At 38.2% G+C, this 20,053-nt stretch overlaps 1 protein-coding gene across 4 annotated transcripts in view; it reads right to left on the reverse strand.

Moving 5' to 3' along the window:
• Nucleotides 1–1,010: 1,010 nt before the first annotated feature.
• LOC124794738 (RUN and FYVE domain-containing protein 2) overlaps nucleotides 1,011–20,053 on the reverse strand; it is a 155,570-nt gene continuing 136,527 nt past the window's right edge. For all 4 annotated transcript variants that reach the window (XM_047258341.1, XM_047258343.1, XM_047258344.1 and 1 more), the window contains 2 exons: nucleotides 17,597–17,836; nucleotides 1,011–2,343 (listed from right to left, as the gene is read on the reverse strand). In XM_047258341.1, the coding sequence (XP_047114297.1) occupies nucleotides 2,203–2,343; nucleotides 17,597–17,836 (381 nt within the window). In that variant the 3' untranslated portion in view covers nucleotides 1,011–2,202. The remainder of the gene's footprint in view (nucleotides 2,344–17,596; nucleotides 17,837–20,053) is intronic.

A 20,053-nucleotide genomic window follows, 5' to 3' on the forward strand; every position in this document is an offset into this window, starting at 1 on the left:
CAAGTGAAACACATTCTCCAAGCAGCTTAAACAGCTCTTTGCTGTTACTAATTTATATAAACAACTCAGTAGACAATCTGAGCAGATCTCTTGGATTGTTTGCATATGACGTTGTCGTGTACCACCTAGAAGTCAATCAGGAGATCGAAATCAAATGTAAAATGATTTAGATGACGTATTTGTTATGCTGCAAATCCACTAAAGAGTCTGCCTGCACTATGCCTGCCAATTCTCTTCTGGAGTACTGCTGCACTCTAAGGGACCCTTACCCGATAAGACTGATGGAGGACATTGGGACATCGGAAAAGTTCAACAAAGTGCAGCTCGTTTTGTATTATTGTGAAACAGGGGAGAGGGTGTACAGATATTACACGCAAGTTGGGGATAGCGATAAATAAAACAAAGGCACTTTTCACTGTGATGAGATCTCTTCATGAAACTTTGGTCACTAATTTTCTCCACCAAATGCAAAAATATTTTGTTAAGTCCCACTTACACACAGAGAAATAACCACTGTAATAAAATAAGATTAATTAGAGCTTACACAGAAAGATTTAGGTGTTCATTTTTCCCATGTGATATTTGAGAGTAAACCTGCAGAGAAATAGCATGAAAGTGGTTTGACAAACCCTCTACCGAGCTCTTAAGTGTGAATTGCAGAGTAGTCATGCAGATGTAGATGTTCAAAGTGACTTCCAGTCAGTCATCTCCACTACAGGTTAGCAAAATGATGGTGAAAATACAATTATCTCAGCACCCTTCACATGTCAGCTGCACTGACAACTAAAACCTATTCAGCAACACACTGATACTAGAAATGGAAGTGAATGTATAATATTTGAGATCATGATCTTGACCAGTGTGTAATGCAAATACATTTCTGGGTGTTTTCATAGCTGCATTCCAATTACTTCATTCACTGCAATTACCTTGTCTGTTTAGCAGTTGTTCAAATAATATGAAACAGTTATATAGCATGAAAATGTTTGATTTGAGACAAAAGTCATAACTGCTTTCAGAAGTTGTCTTTTCTTTAAAGAAGTAAGTACAAGAACAGAACATAAAATACTCTGATCAAACCAGATCTTGAAAACATAGTTGAGGCAAGAACACATGTTGTATGACACAATAAAGAAAATATTCTAAATTAATTAATATGCTAAATACATACCAGAACATTATGACAAACAGAGAACACAAATACATCCTCTCCCACTCCCCCTTGTGAGTATACCAACTCAAAATGTTGGTTGTGAATGTGGACGAGTTCTTCACTACACACTTGACAACAAATTAAGTACTGCACATTTCCATGGAATGAATGGCAGTGACTGAAAAACATGTCTCAAGTGAGGATCTTATGATGCAGTATTTTGGCAATAAGATTAACGTTTCTGGAATGTGAAAACAAAGAGAGGTTCATGTTTATACATGTTATCTTACTTCTCTACTTGGAAATTTCATTTTTTGTAATCCAAGGTAATTTTTGAAATATGAAAGACAGCCACTTATGAAACAAGAGATACTTTTGATACTTCACAGATCTGGTCCGTATATATAATATACATAAATGGATTCATAAAAAAGGATTACATTCAAGATTAAAAACTTTCAAGTGGCAACTTTTCAGATCTTTAGTGTATAAGATTAAAGTACAATGAAGGCCACTAGACACAGTGTTACAGAAAACAATATGTAACCTATAAAACTAATGAATTAATGAATGGAATGAATGAATGACAATTAAAGCTTCAGCCACTTGAAACAACTGTTGTTAAGTAAAAACTTACGTGAACAGCCATAAAAACAACATCAAAAGTTTAAATATATTACAGCATACATACATTTTTTGTGATAAATTTTTTTTGTCATCCTTACTTTTGTTCACTCTAAAATATACATTTCATACAAAATAAGATTTTCGTTGTGCTAAGCAAACAGTATCAGTTTCACTGATGAAATGTACATTTGACAATTTATATTACAGAACACATTGTTTTTATTATAACATTGACAAGAGTGGCAAAAATAAATCTGCTTATTCTTATAAATAATTTCACAAAATATATCACAGTTATAACAGACACTATAACCTCCTTAATGTAACTCTTCAAATAATCTGTAATTCATATATATATATACATAAAGCTCCTTTAGAAGCAATACATATTATGTACATAGCAATGGCTACGTATCTGGTCCTCAGTTACACACCGAATAGCGTCCAACAAGGTAGACATGGCATTCATCACATACTCGCACAGGCTTTGCTGAAGAGGGTAGCATCATTGCATTATCTGAGCACTTGTTACAAAAAATTTCTCCACAGTTACGGCAGTGGTGCTGTTAAAAAAGAGAAAAAAAATTACAAAGAACAAAACACAATATTCTCTCTTTGGTATTAATAACCACTTCAGCTGTATTTTGGTCCTAAAGGACCACTACCAGTTTCGTGGTGTTACACCCACACCTTTAGGTGACATATGATTAAAACATTAGAGTGGAAATGCTCGGAATCTTTTTTCCCAGCATTTGTTGTCCTTCAGTGCAAAACACTGCTAAAAGATGATATGTCATGGAGTGAAACTGCCAAATTCCAATATTGTGGATGGGTCCAAAACAAATTGTATCATAGTGATCTGTTTTTCAATCTATATGGAACTGCGTACAGGGGACATGGTCAAATGCTCTGTCATACTGATGGCAAGAAAATAAACAGCTTGCCTGTGGATGAATGTTGTGAAAAAATTCCGAGTTTTCTGCTCTAATGTTTTAATCATACCTCATCTGAAGATGTGGCTTTAATGCCATGAAACCAGTAGTGGTACAGAAATAAAGCACCAAAATAGAGCTGAAGTGGTTATTAATACACAAAATGAATACTCATAGCTGTGGTTGACCTGCCTACAATGTTGTCTGCACAATATAATCTACCTGTCAGTTACTTGAACATTTATGGTTGCTAATTACCAACACATATTACATCCATTGTTTATGGAACACATTAAACAAATATCAAAAATATTTATGAAAAATGAAGAGAATAACTAATAGTGGCAAAACCAGGAGTAACTAGAACACAGCTACTCCCCTTTCTGTAGGTTAAGAAATAAACAAATAAATAAAAAATAAGGCTCTAGCTTTATGAGAAACACATTCAACAGAAGATAGGAAAGATTTCAAACAACATTAAGGAAAAGATCAAGTGTAAAAGTGTTAAGGATAAGGTAAAGTTTCTCTGTTTTTCTTTTCTGTACTTGTATTCCTTGTGTCTTCTTTTCTTCCAACATGGGATTTTTTTTAGTAACACCTAATATTCTATTCTGTTTCCAAATTTCTATTGCTGCCAGACCTGCTTCAAACATAGTATTTTATGTACAGCTATTTGTATTGCAAGAACACAAACTACACTGCCTGACAAAAACAGTGAAGCACACAGATGTGTTTGCATGACAATGTAACTTCTCTCTCTCTCTCTCTCTCTCTCTCTCTCTCTCACACACACACACACACACATACACACATACACACACACACACACACACACACACACACACACCAACAAACAAAAATTGCAGTTCCCTGTGGTGAACGGTAGAATTGCCACAAGATTGTATTAGTGTTGTTCATGTTTAATGTTGTTAACAGGCCTGGTAAGGTATATAAGGTGCTTGAACAGCTTCAGTGATCACTGTGAAGGACATGGATACACAGTGTACTCATCTGAATTTGAAAGTGGTCCCATTGTGGGTCTTCACTTGGCTGGATGATGGTCAAATTGTACAATATCCAGATTTGTGGGGCATTCGGATGTAACAGTAGCTTTAGGGTTGACTGCATGGAAACGTAAGGGCAGCCATGATGGTGGTCAAGTTCCAGTCAACTAAATCTTAGTGCCAGAAGGGAGGGTTGCCCTGCTGTGCACCAAGCACACTGTAACCCCTTCACATATGTGCCTGCAAAACCAAGAGCAAGTAATGGACTCCCTGTAACATATTGGGTCACCTCACACTATTGGTCAGAGAGAAGCAGCATCCAGACAAGGCTATTGCTGTTCTATGAGTAGGCTAATATTAACATCACAACACAAATGGCTGCATTTAAAATGATGCTGTGGCCAGGAAGCATGGCCTGCTGATGAATGGGATCACACTGTGCTCAGTGATGTGTCACACTTATCCAGTACCCCAGGTGACATTCGGCTATGATGGTGGAACGTGCGGAGAGGTCCCATTCTTCAAATGTTTTGGGGAGCCACAATGGTGTTATTCCTGCCTGCACGGTGTGGGGAACCACCAGGTATAAGTTTTAGAGACTTTTCAAGACTGTGATTCGGAATATTGGCAGCCAGAACTACAAAAGGATTATGACTGTTTCACTGGGACCATAACAATGCCCCAGCTGCCAACAATCATACTACTGCCTATCAACTTAGAGCAATACAGTATAGCCGATACTGTGATACAATTTCCTGCCATCATCGCGAAGTAGCGATGTCGCAGCCAGCTTGAATTTATTTATTATTTTTGGTTGTAATTTGTGTTGCACAGCAAATAAGGTGTTCTAAGTCTTCTGGAGTCACTGTCTGACCATGTCCAACATTACGATTTTCTGCAATGGCTCTGATGTCAGATGTTTCAATTATTCTGTTTTCCATTTGCTGTATTGTTGGAATCTACTAGGTGTATGGCAGCAGTTAGTATAATGACCTCACAACTCAAAGCATGTTGCATTCACACGTTTCCAGTAGGGTAATGGCAAAAAAAAAAAAAAAGTGTAAGTGATGGTGATATTGACAGGTGGCTTCTCAAGGACACTGAGGAAAAAGGAGAATTTATTGACGAAAGTTATCAAGAAGGAACTTACACCATGTACAGTGTCATAAGTGTTAGTGAATAAGTATCTAATGGAAAGTGATGAAGAGACACAACCTGTAACAAATATCTGGAAGGTTTATGGTGATGATGATCTCTCATGTGGTTTCCTTTTTCTGCTGCAAAACAAGATTTCACCATTCCTCAGGGTATCTAACCAAAATCCCAACTCTGCTACAAATATATATGCTACAGAAAAGACACAGAAAGTCATTACACTCACACAACACTCTATGTGACACTTGTGGAGAGTTGTTTCATCTGAACAACTGAAGGCTTTCCTTGGAATAAAAGTGAATATGGCCTTGAATTTGAAGCCAGAATAACTTGACTATTTTACAAAACACTGAGTAGAACAAACTCCATTTTTCAATTGTGCTTTCTCTTGTCCCTCCCCTTTTTTTAAAGTTTTAACCGTCACAGCTCAGAGGTATCAGCATCTGAGACGGAGCAAGGTGAAGAACGTTAGTGGATATATTAACGGTACATGCAAGGAATTTAATGTACCACAAAGAAATGTGGCTATAGATGAAAGTGTGATTCAGAAAATGGTTATGTTTTCTCTCACATTTTGTATTATGTAAAGATAACTACAGAATGCCTTCTGATTTATCTTTTGCAACTTGAATAGTGGTTCAGTCAACAGATTCTGCACAAGACCTCAACTTGGTCTGGAATTGCACAAAAGGAAATTTCATCTAACAGAGTTATGCCCTCTAGGAAAGATTTTCCATGTGATCGGAAGAAGACAAAACTTGCTGTATATGAGTTATGTGCCTATCAAAGTGAAGTGGAAACTGTGTGTCTTTCCTTCCATGACGAAAGGTTAGCGGCATGGGTATACTTTTTGGTTCTCAACCCCAACTGATCACTGATTACAGGAAGAATGAGCCTGTGAAGTTCCTGAAACCCTTCTTTTGCAATACACTAAGTATATGGAAGGAGTGGATAGGACTGGTGAGTACTGTGGTTGCTATGGTTTGCAATGATGATCATACAAGTGATGGAAAAAAATTATTCTTCTGGCTGATTGAAGTTGCTGTAGCGAACAGTTATATTCCACACTCAATAGACAAAAATGAATGTGGAGAAGCAGTACAGATTCATCTTTCCTATAGAATAAATCTAATTGGACAGTTAGTCCGCCAGGTGAGAAATACAAATCAGGGAAGACAGGAACACCATCATCATCTGACAACAAGGAGAGAGTAAATGGGAAAATACCTCTTATAAAGTAAAGTGAAAAATTCAACAAAGGATTGCATGGTTTACAGTAAATACAAGGAGAAAGGAGAAAGGAAGAAGAAGAAGAAGAGAAACAATTTCATACGGCAAAACATGCAGTAGGGAGCCTTGGCTTCACCCAGAAAAATGTTTTTAGGTACCACCATACAGACAAAAATTATAAATGACAAGTGACAACATTTAGAAAAGTGATTACTTACAAGAAGGACAGAGTCAGATTCAGTTACACATTTATATTTCAACTTCATATCTTATGTCAAAAGATTTTAAATGTTTATGTAAGATATGAAAAAGAGGCAAGAAGGGAGATTTTAAGTGGAAGGTACACACCCTCATGTCTATACTGAGAGAAATGAAATATGTGGATTGACAGGTGTACTCAAAGGTTGGGGTACACTTTCCAATGCCACAGGCATAAAGAAATTATAATTATGTGCCATATTTCTTCACTCATCTTTGGCATCATATCTTCTTTTAACTACATTTTCTTTCACTGTTCTCTCTAAAATGATAAAATAAAGAAATGAGCACGTGAGTAATTTATACTTAGATGATGATGTTGATATTGTTGTCGTCGTCGTCTTCAGACCAAAGACTGGTTTGATGTGCTCTCCATGCCACTCTATCCTGTGCAAGCCTCTTCATCTCATAATGACTACTGCAGCCTACATCCTTCTGAATCTGCTTACTGTACTGATCTCTCAGCCTCCCTCTACGATTTTTACCCCCCCACTCCCATGCTTCCCTCCAGTGCTGAATTGGTGATCCCTTGATGCCTCCGAATGTGTACTACCAACCTACCCCTTCTTCTAGTCAGGTTGTACCATAAATCTCTCTTCTTCCCAGTTCTATTCAATACCTCCTCAATAGTTACATGATCTAACCATCTAATCTTCAGCATTCTTGTGTAGCGTAACATTTCAAAAGCTTCTATTCTCTTCTTGTCTAAACTGTTTATCGTCCTTCTTTCACTTCCATACACGGCGACACACCACACAAATACTTTCAGAAAAAGACATCCTCACACCTAAATCTATACTCAATGTAAACAAATTTCTCTTCTTCAGAAACGCTTTCCTTGCCATTGCCAGTCTATATTTAACATACTCTCTTCTTCAACCATAACCAGTTATTTTGCTGCCCAAAAAGCAAAACTCTGCTGCTACTTTAAGTGTCTTATTTCCTAATCTAATTCCCCTAGTGTCAAAAAATGGTTCAAATGGCTCTGAGCACTATGGGACTTAACAGCTGTGGTCATCAGTCCCCTAGAACTTACAACTACTTAAACCTAACTAACCTTAGGACATCACACACATCCATGCCCGAGGCAGGATTCGAACCTGCGACCGTAGCAGTCGCGCGGTTCCGGACTGCGCGCCTAGAACCACGAGACCACCGGCGGCCGGCCCCCTAGTGTGTCCTGACTTTGTTCGACAACATTCCATTATCCTCATTCTGCTTTTGTTGATGTTCATCTTACATCCCCCTTTCAAGACACTGTCCATTCTGATCAACTGGCCTTCCATGTTCTTTTGGTGTCTCTGACAGAATTACAATCCCATCAGCAAACCTCAGAGTTTTTATTTCTTCTCCCTGGACTATAATTCCTACTCCAAATTTTTCTTTTGTTTCCTTTACTTCTTACTCAACATATAGATTGAATAACATTGGAGACAGGCCAGCCCTGTCTCACTCCCTTCTCAACCACTGCTTCCCCTTCACGCCCCTCGACTCTGTAACTGCCATCTGGTTTCTATACAAATTGTAAATAGCCTTTTGTTATCTGTGTTTCACCCAGTCACCTTTAGAATTTGAAAGAGAGTATTCCAGTCAAAATTGTCAAAAGCTTTCTCTAAGTCTACAAATGCTACAAATATAGGTTTGCCTTTCCTTAATCTGTCTTCTATGAGAAGTCATATTGTTAGTATTGGCTCACATATTCCTGCATTTCTCCGAAATCCAAACTGATCTCGGAATGCCACGCCAAGAGGCCCAGGTTCGATTCCCGGCTGGGGCAGGAGATTTTCTCCGCTCAGGGACTGGGTATTGTGTTGTCTTCATCAACATTTCATCCCTATCTCCAGCACGCAAGTCGCCCAATGTGGCATCGAATGCAATAAGTACTTGCCCTCGTCGGTCGAACTTCCCCAAATGAGGGACTCCCGTCCCACAATGCCATATGCTCATTTCCATTTTCCATTCTTCTGTAAAGAAGTCATGTTAGTATTTTGCTACCTGACTTATTAAACTGATAGTTTGGTAGTTTTCACACCCGTCAGCACCTGTTTCTTAGGAATTGGAATTATTATATTATCCCTGAAGTCTGAGGGTGTTTCACCTGTCTCATACATCTTGCTCATTAGATGGAAGACTTCTGTCATGGCTGGCTCTCTCAAGACTGTCAGTAGTTCCAATGCAAAGTTGTCTGCTACTGGGGCCTTGTTTCGACTTATTTCTTTTAGTACTCTCTCAAATTCTTCGTGCAATAGCATATCTCCCATCTCATCTTCATCTATGTCCTCTTTCATTTCCACAATATTGCCCTCACGTACATCTCCCTTGTGTAGAACCTGTATATACTCCTTCCACCTTTCTGTTTTCCATTCTTTGCTTAGGACTAGTTTTTCATCTGAGCTCTTGATATTCATACAGGTGGTTCTCCTTTCTCCAAAGGTATCTTTAATTTTCCTGTAGGCAGACTATCTTACTTTTGTGATTTAAGCTTTTACATCCTGACATTTGTCGTCCAGCCAGTCCTGTAAGCCATTCTGCACTTCCTGTTGATCTCATTTTTTAGACATTTGTGTTCCCGTTCACCAGCTTCTTTTACTGCATTTTTATAATTTCTCCTTTCATCAGTTAAATTCAATATCCCTTGTATTACCCAAGGACTTCTACTAGCCCCAGTCTTTCTACCTTCTTTATATTCTGCTGCCTTAATTATTACATCTGTCAAAGCCACCCATTCTTCTTCTACCGTATTCTTTTCCCCATGCTTGTCAATCATTCCCTAATTCTCCCTCTGAAACTCTCTACAACTTCTGGTTCTTTCAGTTTACCCAGGTCACATCTACTTAAATTCCTACCTTTCTCCACTTTCTTCAGTTTCAATCTACAGTTCATAACCAATAAATTGTGGTTAGAGTTCACAAATGGAAATGTCTTACAATTTACAACCTGATTCCAAAACCTCTCTCTTACCATCATGTAATCAATCTGAAACCTTTTGTGGTCTCCAGGTCTCTTCCACAAATACAACCTTCTTTTATGATTCTTAAACCAACTGTCAGCTATGATTAAATTACACTCTGTGTAAAATTCTACCAGGTGGCTTCCTCTCTCATTCCTTTCCCCCAGTCCATATTCGCCTACTACTTTCTCCTCTCTTCCTTTTTCTACTATCAAGTTACAGTTCCCAATAACTATTAAATCTGTGTCGCCTTTAACTATCTGAATAATTTCTTTATATATAAAAACAAAGATGAGGTGACTTACCGAACAAAAGCGCTGGCAGGTCGATAGACACACAAACAAACACAAACATACACACAAAGTTCAAGCTTTCGCAACAAACTGTTGCCTCATCAGGAAAGAGGGAAGGAGAGGGGAAGACGAAAGGAAGTGGGTTTTAAGGGAGAGGGTAAGGAGTCATTCCAATCCCGGGAGCGGAAAGACTTACCTTAGGGGGAAAAAAGGACAGGTATACACTCGCACACACGCACATATCCATCCACACATACAGACACAAGCAGACAAGCGAAAGCTTGAATTTTGTGTGTATGTTTGTGTTTGTTTGTGTGTCTATCAACCTGCCAGCGCTTTTGTTCGGTAAGTCACCTCATCTTTGTTTTTATATATAATTTTTCCCACGTGGAATGTTTCCTTCCATTATATTGAATAATTTCTTTTGTCTCTACCTCATCTACAGGGCTAGCTGGCATATAAACTTGTACTACAGTGATGGGTGTGGTTTTGTGTCTATCTTAGCTACAAAAACATGTTCACTATGCTGTTTATAGCAGCTTATCTGCATTCTTTAATTCATTATTAATTACTTGATTTTGTATTTATAACCCTGTATTCACCTGATCAGATGTCCTATTCCTCCTGCCACCAAACTTCGCTAATTCCCACTATATCTAACTTTAACCTGTCCATTTCCCTTTTTAAATTTCCAAATCTACCTGTCCGATTAAGGGATCTGATATTCCATGCTCCAATCCATAGAACATGTTTTGTTTCTGCTGATAACAACATCCTCCTGAGTAGTTCCCACTTGGGAGATCCAAATCGGTGGACTATTTCACCTCCAGAACGTTTTACACAAGTGGATGCCATCATCATACAGTCGAGCTGCAGGCTCAAAGGAAAAATTATAGCTGTAGTTTCCCCTCACTTTCACCCGTTCACAGTACCAGCATAGCACAGTCTTGTGGTTGATGTTATGAGGTCAGATCAGTCAATCATCCCAATTGTAGCCCCTGTAACTACTGAAAAGGCTGTTGCCCCTCTTCAGGAACCACATGTTTGTCTGACCTCTCAACAGATACCCTTCCATTATGGTTGCACCTATGGTACAGTTATCTGTATCACTGAGGCATGCAAGCTTCCCCATCAATGGCAAGGTTCATGGTTCATAAGGACACTATCACTGTGAAAATTGCATGGTTTTTATGAAGTAGCTTTCTGAGCAAGGAATTGTAATTTATAGTATTTACAAAAGTGGAATACTGGTGTGACTGAGGCTTAATCTGAAGTTGTAGTGGTCCGGTTAATATAATGGGTTAATACATGAGTAACAAGGATATAAATGTGAGTTTTGAGTGTTGTTTCATTAGAAACAAGAGAGCGAGTATAATATGCAATGCTACAAGATGTTACTTTTTGCTCTAAAATTTTAACTTCTTTTGCTGTATGTCGGTGACACAATGAATGAACACATGCTGTGGTAAAATATAAAACGTTTATTATCTTATCAATAGTAATAATGATTGGGTATATCCACCAACTCACTAGGTATGCTTATTTTGCAAGTATATCTCACTATATTTTGTAAGGGTTTCGTGTATTTAATTTGTCAGATGACAATATCTGATGAGAGTTAATATGCTTTCCTGATGAGTAGTAGTAACAATATTTCCTACGAGTTTTATACAAAGTAAAACCTGTACTATTTGAAATTTACTAAGTTTTTACAGTTGGGTCTGGACACATTTCTTAGAAGAGGTTAGGTTAACTTAATGTAAATAGTACAGGTATTTACCTGCCCTGTCTTACTTGAAGGAAGTGGAGACTAAGTAAGAGGTATCAACCAGAGTTGAAGTTTTTCTTTGGTAGTTTAGTATGTTAACTGAATGAAGGTTACTACTTGTGTTGCTACTCTCGCCATTGGCTTTCAATAGTAGGGTGTTACAACCAATTTTCAGGGCCTGTGAGAATGAAGCCAGGAGTGTCAGTTCTGTAGGATTGGTGACCATCATCTTACAGCCCACCAGTGAAGCACTCGCCAGGCAGGGATCACTGGGGTGGATGGTGGGAAGCATTTCTATCTGTTCCTTTCACCTCTACCAGGATGGTCATGGTTATCTTCTCTTTTTTCCACACTCAGTATTTCCTGTTGTGGTAACACTTCTCTTATCCATACACTTAAACCTGTCATCACAAGAGTGCCCCAGATAAAGAAATATGTAGATAGCTTTCAGATGAAGTTAAGAAGCATAGAATTCACGACAGTAAATGTTGCTCACATGATGTCAAATAAGAATAACTAAATGAGGAATGCTTATTACTAGTTACGGTTAGTAGATACGCACAAGTGAATTAAGAATACACACAATTATGAGTAAGCCAAATCAGGACTGTACTATATTTAATGAAATAAAAGTTGAATTATATGAACTAATACTTTGAGGAAATGTGATGCATGAATGTGTTCCAGTTCATGTAGTTTAATAGTTGAAAATGTAAAAGTAACTAGTTTCCTTTGTTTCAGTTTTAACAATAATGGGATTTTGTATTTACCAATATTATCTATGTATGTTTTATAGTAGTGGCAACATCTTCATCTAAGGGAGGAGGTATGTGGTGTAACTTATCATTTTGAAAAAATGTTGTGTTACCCAACATCTATCTAGCTGATGAATGTTGATCAACATGTTTATTTGTAATTTGGTTAAGAACTGGAGGGAAGAAAACCACTAGTTTGGAGGTCATCATCAGTGTTTGTGCATGTAAATGGTATGGATGGATGCCATACATCTTCAAGCTCAACATGTAGTTGGCTTGGTAGGGGAAGGGACAATAGTAAAGGCCACATGTAATAGGGGAGGTGCAGTTGTGACAGCTGCAGCCTTTGCTCAAAGCATCCCTGTGTTAACTTGTACACCCCCAGTCTACAAAGGATCATATTAAAGGTTCTGTCAGTACAACCAATAACATGACAAACACAAAATTTCAAAATACCAATATCAAGCAGAATAATGGACCTACTGGGAAATATGGGTATCCATTTCTGTTCCAACCACATTGTACAAAGAAAGAGAGAATTCAGTCAAACTGCAATACTGTTTTATGCATGTATTTGAAGTGCTTAAATAGTTACAATAAAAAATTTACAGCAATTATCTCTTAATACTAATCTGCCAGTTTAGTCTGACATGAATATTTAAAGCACATTTGGAACAAAAACAGATTTTCTTCCTGCGGGGGGAATCATTCAGTTATTTTCAGGACATTATTAAATGTCTCACATTCTGAACATTCAGTTTTCATCTGTGTGTGGTACAACAAGATGCTTTTAAGCCTTCGCTTAGCTAATCTGACTACTAGTTGCATCTAATGCGAGAACCATGGATATACCTATCATTACAGTACGTGTTGGATGTGTCCTCTGTACGGTAATTTCTCACATTATTCAAAAAGTCAGTGCATTTATTTCGTATATCTAAATGTTCAACTAGCACCTCCCTGGTATCTCATGACTTTTCTCAGCTGGTAAATTTTATATAATGTGAATTATATTTAAACATACTAGTAAGACAGGAACAAAGAAATAGAAACTAGAATCTGTAGCCTAACTTGTTTAGCAAGGATCGTAATAATGAAATGCCTCCTTTAACTTTTTTTTAGTACTGGAGCTATTGACTTTAGCATTGGGCACTGTTTGTCTGTCGTGGGGAAATTATGTATTAGTCTCCTGACAATCTGTTTATCAAAATTACCCAAATGCAAAATTTTCTTATCTTTCTTCCATGTCTTTTCTGAAGCAGAGAAGGCTTGGGAAGTACCTGTAACTACGTTTTACGCCTTGTTCTTTATTCTCTTAATTGTGCAATGGGAAATGCTAATAGCTACTGCATTCCTCTCTAGCACATTTTTAATGGGATGTTTACTCTTTTCATTTGCCTCTACCCACATAAATTTAAAAAAAACTGCACACTTTCTCCCATGCACGACAGTTGGCACTTTCCCTGTTCCCATGGAGCGTGAAGACTGTGATGCTGTGTAGTATAGAACAGAAATAGCAACAAGAATGCTTTACGTACATGGATCAGCAGGTGACAGACAGTTGATAAATGAGTCAGCTACTGATAACAGATGAAGTGCACAGCACAGCAGGCAACATACAACTGAGCCAGCCACCCTTTCAGAACACAGGGATGGACTTGTCCAGCAACCACAATGAGAATGTGTTTCTGTGCAGGTTCCAGGTTACCTTGTGTGAACTATATCTACTAGCTTAGCAGTTATTCCTTACTGCAGCATCCCAACTTGGAGAAGTGCGATGTGCCATTGAAAATGGGATGCACTGTGGCAGCTGACATCACATAAAACATATGATGCATAGTTATCTGCCATATCTGATAAAAATTCATCTTCAGTCACTGGTATTAGCCACAATAATCAAGTATCTAGCAGTATCTGTCTTAAGCGATTTAAGAACGTCTACAGAAATAATCTAGGTGTAGGGAAAGCAAATGTTTGGCATAGATGTATCAGAAGACACCTAAGGCAGTGTCTTTCACTTATAAAGGAGTTCAACAAACCTTATTTGAATCTTTTTTTTTAATACTGTTTATTAGTCTTGAACCCTTAGCATGTTTGATCACGCTCAAAATTCTGAGAGCCTACATTCCTTTATGAGTGATGAAACATTTCAGTATCTCATGTTTAGGTACCTGGGTGAAAATTTATGTTTCCCCGCAGTAAACCAGATCCCTGTGACACAGCTTGGGTATCTTACAAAAATAAGGTACATACAGAAAATTTGGAGAGCTACTTTCCCATAAATTTGTGTATAAAAACGAAATGTATGCCCTGCAAAAATAAATCTTCAGTTCTTAAAGGAAATACATCTGGATGATAATATGATGTTGTTGTTATTATCTTCAGTCCTGAGACTGGTTTGATGCAGCTCTCCATGCTACTCTGTCCTGTGCAAGCCTCTTCACCTCCATGTACTTACTGCAACCTACATTCTTCTGAATCTGCTTAGTGTATTAATCTCTTGGTCTCCCTCTACGATTTTTACCCTCCACGCTGCCCTCGAATGCTAAATTTGTGATCCCTTGATGCCTCAGAACATGTCCTACCAACCGGTCCCTTCTTCTTGTCAAGTTGTGCCACAAACTCCTCTCCTCCCCAATTCTATTCAATACCTCCTCATTAGTTATGTGATCTACCCATCTAATCTTCAGCATTCTTCTGTAGCACCACATTTCGAAAGCTTTTATTCTCTTCTTGTCCAAAATATTTATCGTCCATGTTTCACTTCCATACAAGGCTACACTCCATACAAATACTTTCAGAAACGACTTCCTGACACTTAAATCTATACTCGATATTAACAAATTTCTCTTCTTCAGAAATGCTTTCCTTGCCATTGCTAGTCTACATTTTATGTCCTCTCTACTTCGACCATCATCACTTATTTTGCTCCCCACATAGCAAAACTCCTTTACTACTTTAAATGTGTCATTTCCTAATCTAATTCCTGCAGCATCACCCGACTTAATTTGACTACATTCCATTATCCTCGTTTTGCTTTTGTTGATGTTCATCTTATATCCTCCTTTCAAGACACTGTTTATTCGTTCAACTGCTCTTCCAAGTCCTTTGCTGTCTCTGTCAGAATTACAATGCCATCGGCGAACCTCAACGTTTTTATTTCTTCTCCATGGACTTTAATACCTACGCCAAATTTTTCTTTTGTTTCCTTTACTGCTTGCTCAATATACAGATTGAATAACATCGGGGAGAGGCTACAACCCTGTCTCACTCCCTTCCCAACCGCTGCTTCCCTTTCATGCCCCTCGACTCATAACTGCCATCTGGTTTCTGTACAAATTGTAAATAGCCTTTCGCTCCCTGTATTTTACCCCTGCCACCTTTAGAATTTGAAAGAGAGTATTCCAGTCAACATTGTCAAAAGCTTTCTCTAAGTCTACAAATGCTAGAAATGTAGGTTTGCCTTTCCTTAATCTATTTTCTAAGAAGTTGTAGGGTCAGTATTGCCTCACGTGTTCCAATATTTCTGCGGAATACAAACTGATCTTCGCCGAGGTCAACTTCTACCAGTTTTTCCATTCGCCTGTAAAGAATTCGCGTTAGTATTTTGCAGCTGTGACTTATTAAACTGATAGTTCGGTAATTTTCACATCTATCAACACCTGCTTTCTTTAGGATTGGAATTATTATATTCTTCTTGAAGTCTGAGGGTATTTCGCCTGTCTCATACATCTTGCTCACCAGAGGGTAGATTTTTGTCAGGACTGGCTCTCCCAAGGCCGTCAGTAGTTCTAATGGAATGTTGTCTCTCCCGGGGCCTTGTTTCGACTCAGGTCTTTCAGTGCTCTGTCAAACTCTTCACGCAGTATCGTATCTCCCATTTCATCTTCATCTACATCCTCTTCCATTTCCATAATATTGTCCTCAAGTACATTGCCCTTGTATAGACCCTCTATATACTCCTTCCACCTTTCTGCTTTCCCTTCTTTGCTTAGAACTGGGTTTCCATCAACGCTCTTGATATTCATACAAGTGGCTCTCTTTTCTCCAAAGGTCTCTTTAATTTTCCTGTAGACAGTATCGATCTTACCCCTAGTGAGATAAGCCTCTACATCCTTACATTTGTCCTCTAGCCATCCCTGCTTAGCGATTTCGCACTTTCTGTCGATCTCATTTTTGAGACGTTTGTATTCCTTTTTGCCTTGCTTCATTTACTGAGTTTTTATATTTTCTCCCTTCATCAGTTAAATTCAATATTTCTTCTGTTACCCAAGGATTTCTACTAGCCCTCGTCTTTTTACCGACTTGATCCTCTGCTGCCTTCACTACTTCATCCCTCAGAGCTACCCATTCCTCTTCTACTGTATTTCTTTCCCCCATTCCTGTCAATTGTTGCCTTATGCTCTCCCTGAAACTCTGTACAACCTCTGGTTTAGTCAGTTTATCCAGGTCCCATCTCCTTAAATTCCCACCTTTTTGCAGTTTCTTCAGTTTTAATCTACAGTTCATAACCAATAGATTGTGGTCAGAGTCCACATCTGCCCCTGGAAATGTCTTACAATTTAAAATCTGGTTCCTAAATCTCTGTCTTACCATTATATAATCTATCTGATACCTTCTAGTATCTCCAGGATTCTTCCATGTATACAACCTTCTTTTATGATTCTTGAACCAAGTGTTTGCTATGATTAAGTTATGCTCTGTGCAAAATTCTACCAGACGGCTTCCTCTTTCATTTCTCTCCCCCAATCCATATTCACCCACTATGTTTCCTTCTCTCCCTTTTCCTACTCTCGAATTCCAGTCACCCATGACTATAAAATTTTCATCTCCCTTCACTACCTGAATAATTTCTTTTATCTCATCATACATTTCATCAATTTCATCATCATCTGCAGAGCTAGTTGGCATATAAACTTGTACTACTGTAGTAGGCATGGGCTTCGTGTCTATCTTGGCCACAATAATGCGTTCACTATGCTGTTGGTAGTAGCTTACCCGCACTCCAATTTTTTTATTCATTATTAAACCTACTCCTGCATTACCCCTATTTGATTTTGTATTTATAGCCCTGTATTCACCTGACGAGAAGTCTTGTTATTCGTGCCACCGAACTTCACTAATTCCCACTATATCTAACTTTAACCTATCCATTTCCCTTTTAAATTTTCTAACCTACCTGCCCGATTAAGGGATCTGACATTCCACACTCTGATCCGTAGAACACCAGTTTTCTTTCTCCTGATAAGGACGTCCTCTTGAGTAGTTCCTGCCCGGAGATCCGAATGGGGGACTATTTTACCTCCGGAATATTTTACCCAAGAGGACGCCATCATCATTTAACCATACAGTATAATATATAACTTCAAAATTCAATTACTGGTACACACAGTTAAAAATGAATGTGGTAATGAGTTTTAAGGAAAATTTACATAATAACACAAACATGGAATAACTTATTACATACAGACCTTACGACGTTTGATGCTAAATTCTCGAGAGCAGGCACGACAGGAAGTCGCTTCTTTGTCGGGTGCCCAGGTTGCATCCGGTGCACGCCCCAGTCCTGCTCCTACTGCTGCTTCTTCACGCAGTTCATCAAGTTGGAGCTTAGCACGCCGTAGTTCTCCTCCAATTTCTTCCAAAGCTAATTCATGTTCACGACACTGTTCCTGGAGTGAGTAATGCTCTTGTTGCAGAGCCATATGCTTCTGCAACAAGTAATGTACCAAATATGTCATTTCCATATTGTTTTCCTAACTTCTGAGGGTTTCAGCTACTATAAAATCAAAATGAAATTAAGTGAAATTAATTAACAATGCATTGCAATCAAAATTGTCAATATAATATGAAAACAGAAGCAAAAATACATAACATGAACAGCTTGCAGTTAATTTCCTCAACAAATACAGAAAAAAAGCATACAACTGTAACTCATTTTTGTAGAACCTGTTTGTCCTTCAGATTTGCCATATAGTCTGGAAGTACAGTAAATAAATCCTTTCAGGTCATTCCGGATATTAGTGCTAGCCTAATTTTCTCAAAAGAAATGAAAAAGGTAGGATATGGGTTGATCTTTCCATATAGATGAAATCAAAGCACTACATGATGATAACCTGATAACTAATATACCTATTACGTCAGTCACTTAATACAATAATTATATTCAATAGGCAACAAAATGTAACCACAAACATCAAATGTTTGGGGAGGAAATAACAGACCACTGATATATGAAGTCTTACAATGGAAGCAACAGAAACCGACTTCAATCATTTTTTTAAATTAATTATGCTTCTCTGAAAGCTGATTTCTATTTCATGACAACCAGACTAACTAGACACTTTATATGTGATTCATATTTTTAAGTCATACTTTAAAGGCAACATTTCAATACACTTTTGAAGAAGGTGGGGAGTGGTACCAAAATTTTAGTATACACAATATTCAGTGGCAAGATGTAACTGTTTTCTATCAAACATTCACATCAATTACATTAAACAGAAACTACTGTTGCTTTTATTACATTTTAGTGCTGACAGTCTTATTTTATTTTATTTTATTTCATTTCATTTCAAACACCTTGTGTGTTAGGAACAGTATGGTATAGCACGTAAGTCAGTTTCAACTGCTTGTCAATCTCTGTTGGCTATGGGAGAAGACTGAGAGAGTGAATTAATGACTCTTGATCCATATACAATAAATATAATCAATTCTTCAGTCACATACCCATTTTCAGAGCCAGAGACTTTCACAATCTCTATGGAAAATTCACTCATCTCTTCCCGATCACCAAAATGAACCACATGCAGACCATTCTCTAGCTAAGACCTACACTTATATACACCAACACGAGTGAAAGCACTCTCTGCTTTGTTAAGATGTGGCTAGGGCTCAAACCTTGATCCTTGCCTTTCACAGACTATGTTATCAATTATGTGTAATTGGTAGTGCCGTATCTGTGGAATTCATGGATAAATATAAATGGCTCTGAGCACTATGGGACTTAACATCTATGGTCATCAGTCCCCTAGAACTTAGAACTACTTAAACCTAACTAACCTAAGGACATCACATAACACCCAGTCATCACGAGGCAGAGAAAATCCCTGACCCCGATGGGAATTGAACCCGGGAACCCGGGCGTGGGAAGCAAGAACGCTACCACACGACCACGAGCTGCGGACGGAATGCATGGGCCCAGGTTTAAATCTCAACCCAGCATACACTTATAACTTACCACATACAATGAGTAAAGATCTGTTAAAATCAAACATCACTAATTTCATGCAGCCAGCTGGAATCTTCAACCCTTAAATCTAGATAAACATACTATTTACCAATTTCCATTTGAATTAATAGGGAGCCACATTTTCATTCCTTATGAGTGATAAGATCTTACTGAAAAACTTCGTTCTAGAAATATAATAAAGGAACAAGGAATACTGAAGTTTAATCCCCTGTCAGTGTCAAGGACATTGGACACAATCTTGAACTGAGGAACAACAGGGAAGAAAACTGGCCATGACTTTCAAAGGAATCTGCATGATCGGATGGAGATCTGAACCACCATCTTCCTGACTTCAAGCCCAGTGTCTTACCACATTGCCACCTTGCCCAGTCCACAAATACAGAACCCCACACTGAGCCTTAAACAAGAGCACACATAATTATTTTTATGTATTGTGTTGTGATTGCCCGACTGGAAATGATATCAGGGTGTTCATTTTAACTGAAGACACTACACATCAGATCAAAAAAGGTTATAATTCCAATTTGTTTGTCTCAGAGGGGGACATCCCATGACATCACACTCGATCGCCATCCCCACCCAGTGCCTGGGTTCCGGGTGCAACTTTGAAATCTTCAATGGGAACCCCCATTTTTTATTGCAGATTACGACTGTATGGCAAAATCTACAAATGTTC

This window comes from Schistocerca piceifrons, chromosome 4, assembly GCF_021461385.2.
Source record: "Schistocerca piceifrons isolate TAMUIC-IGC-003096 chromosome 4, iqSchPice1.1, whole genome shotgun sequence".
Classification (NCBI taxonomy): domain Eukaryota; kingdom Metazoa; phylum Arthropoda; class Insecta; order Orthoptera; family Acrididae; genus Schistocerca; species Schistocerca piceifrons.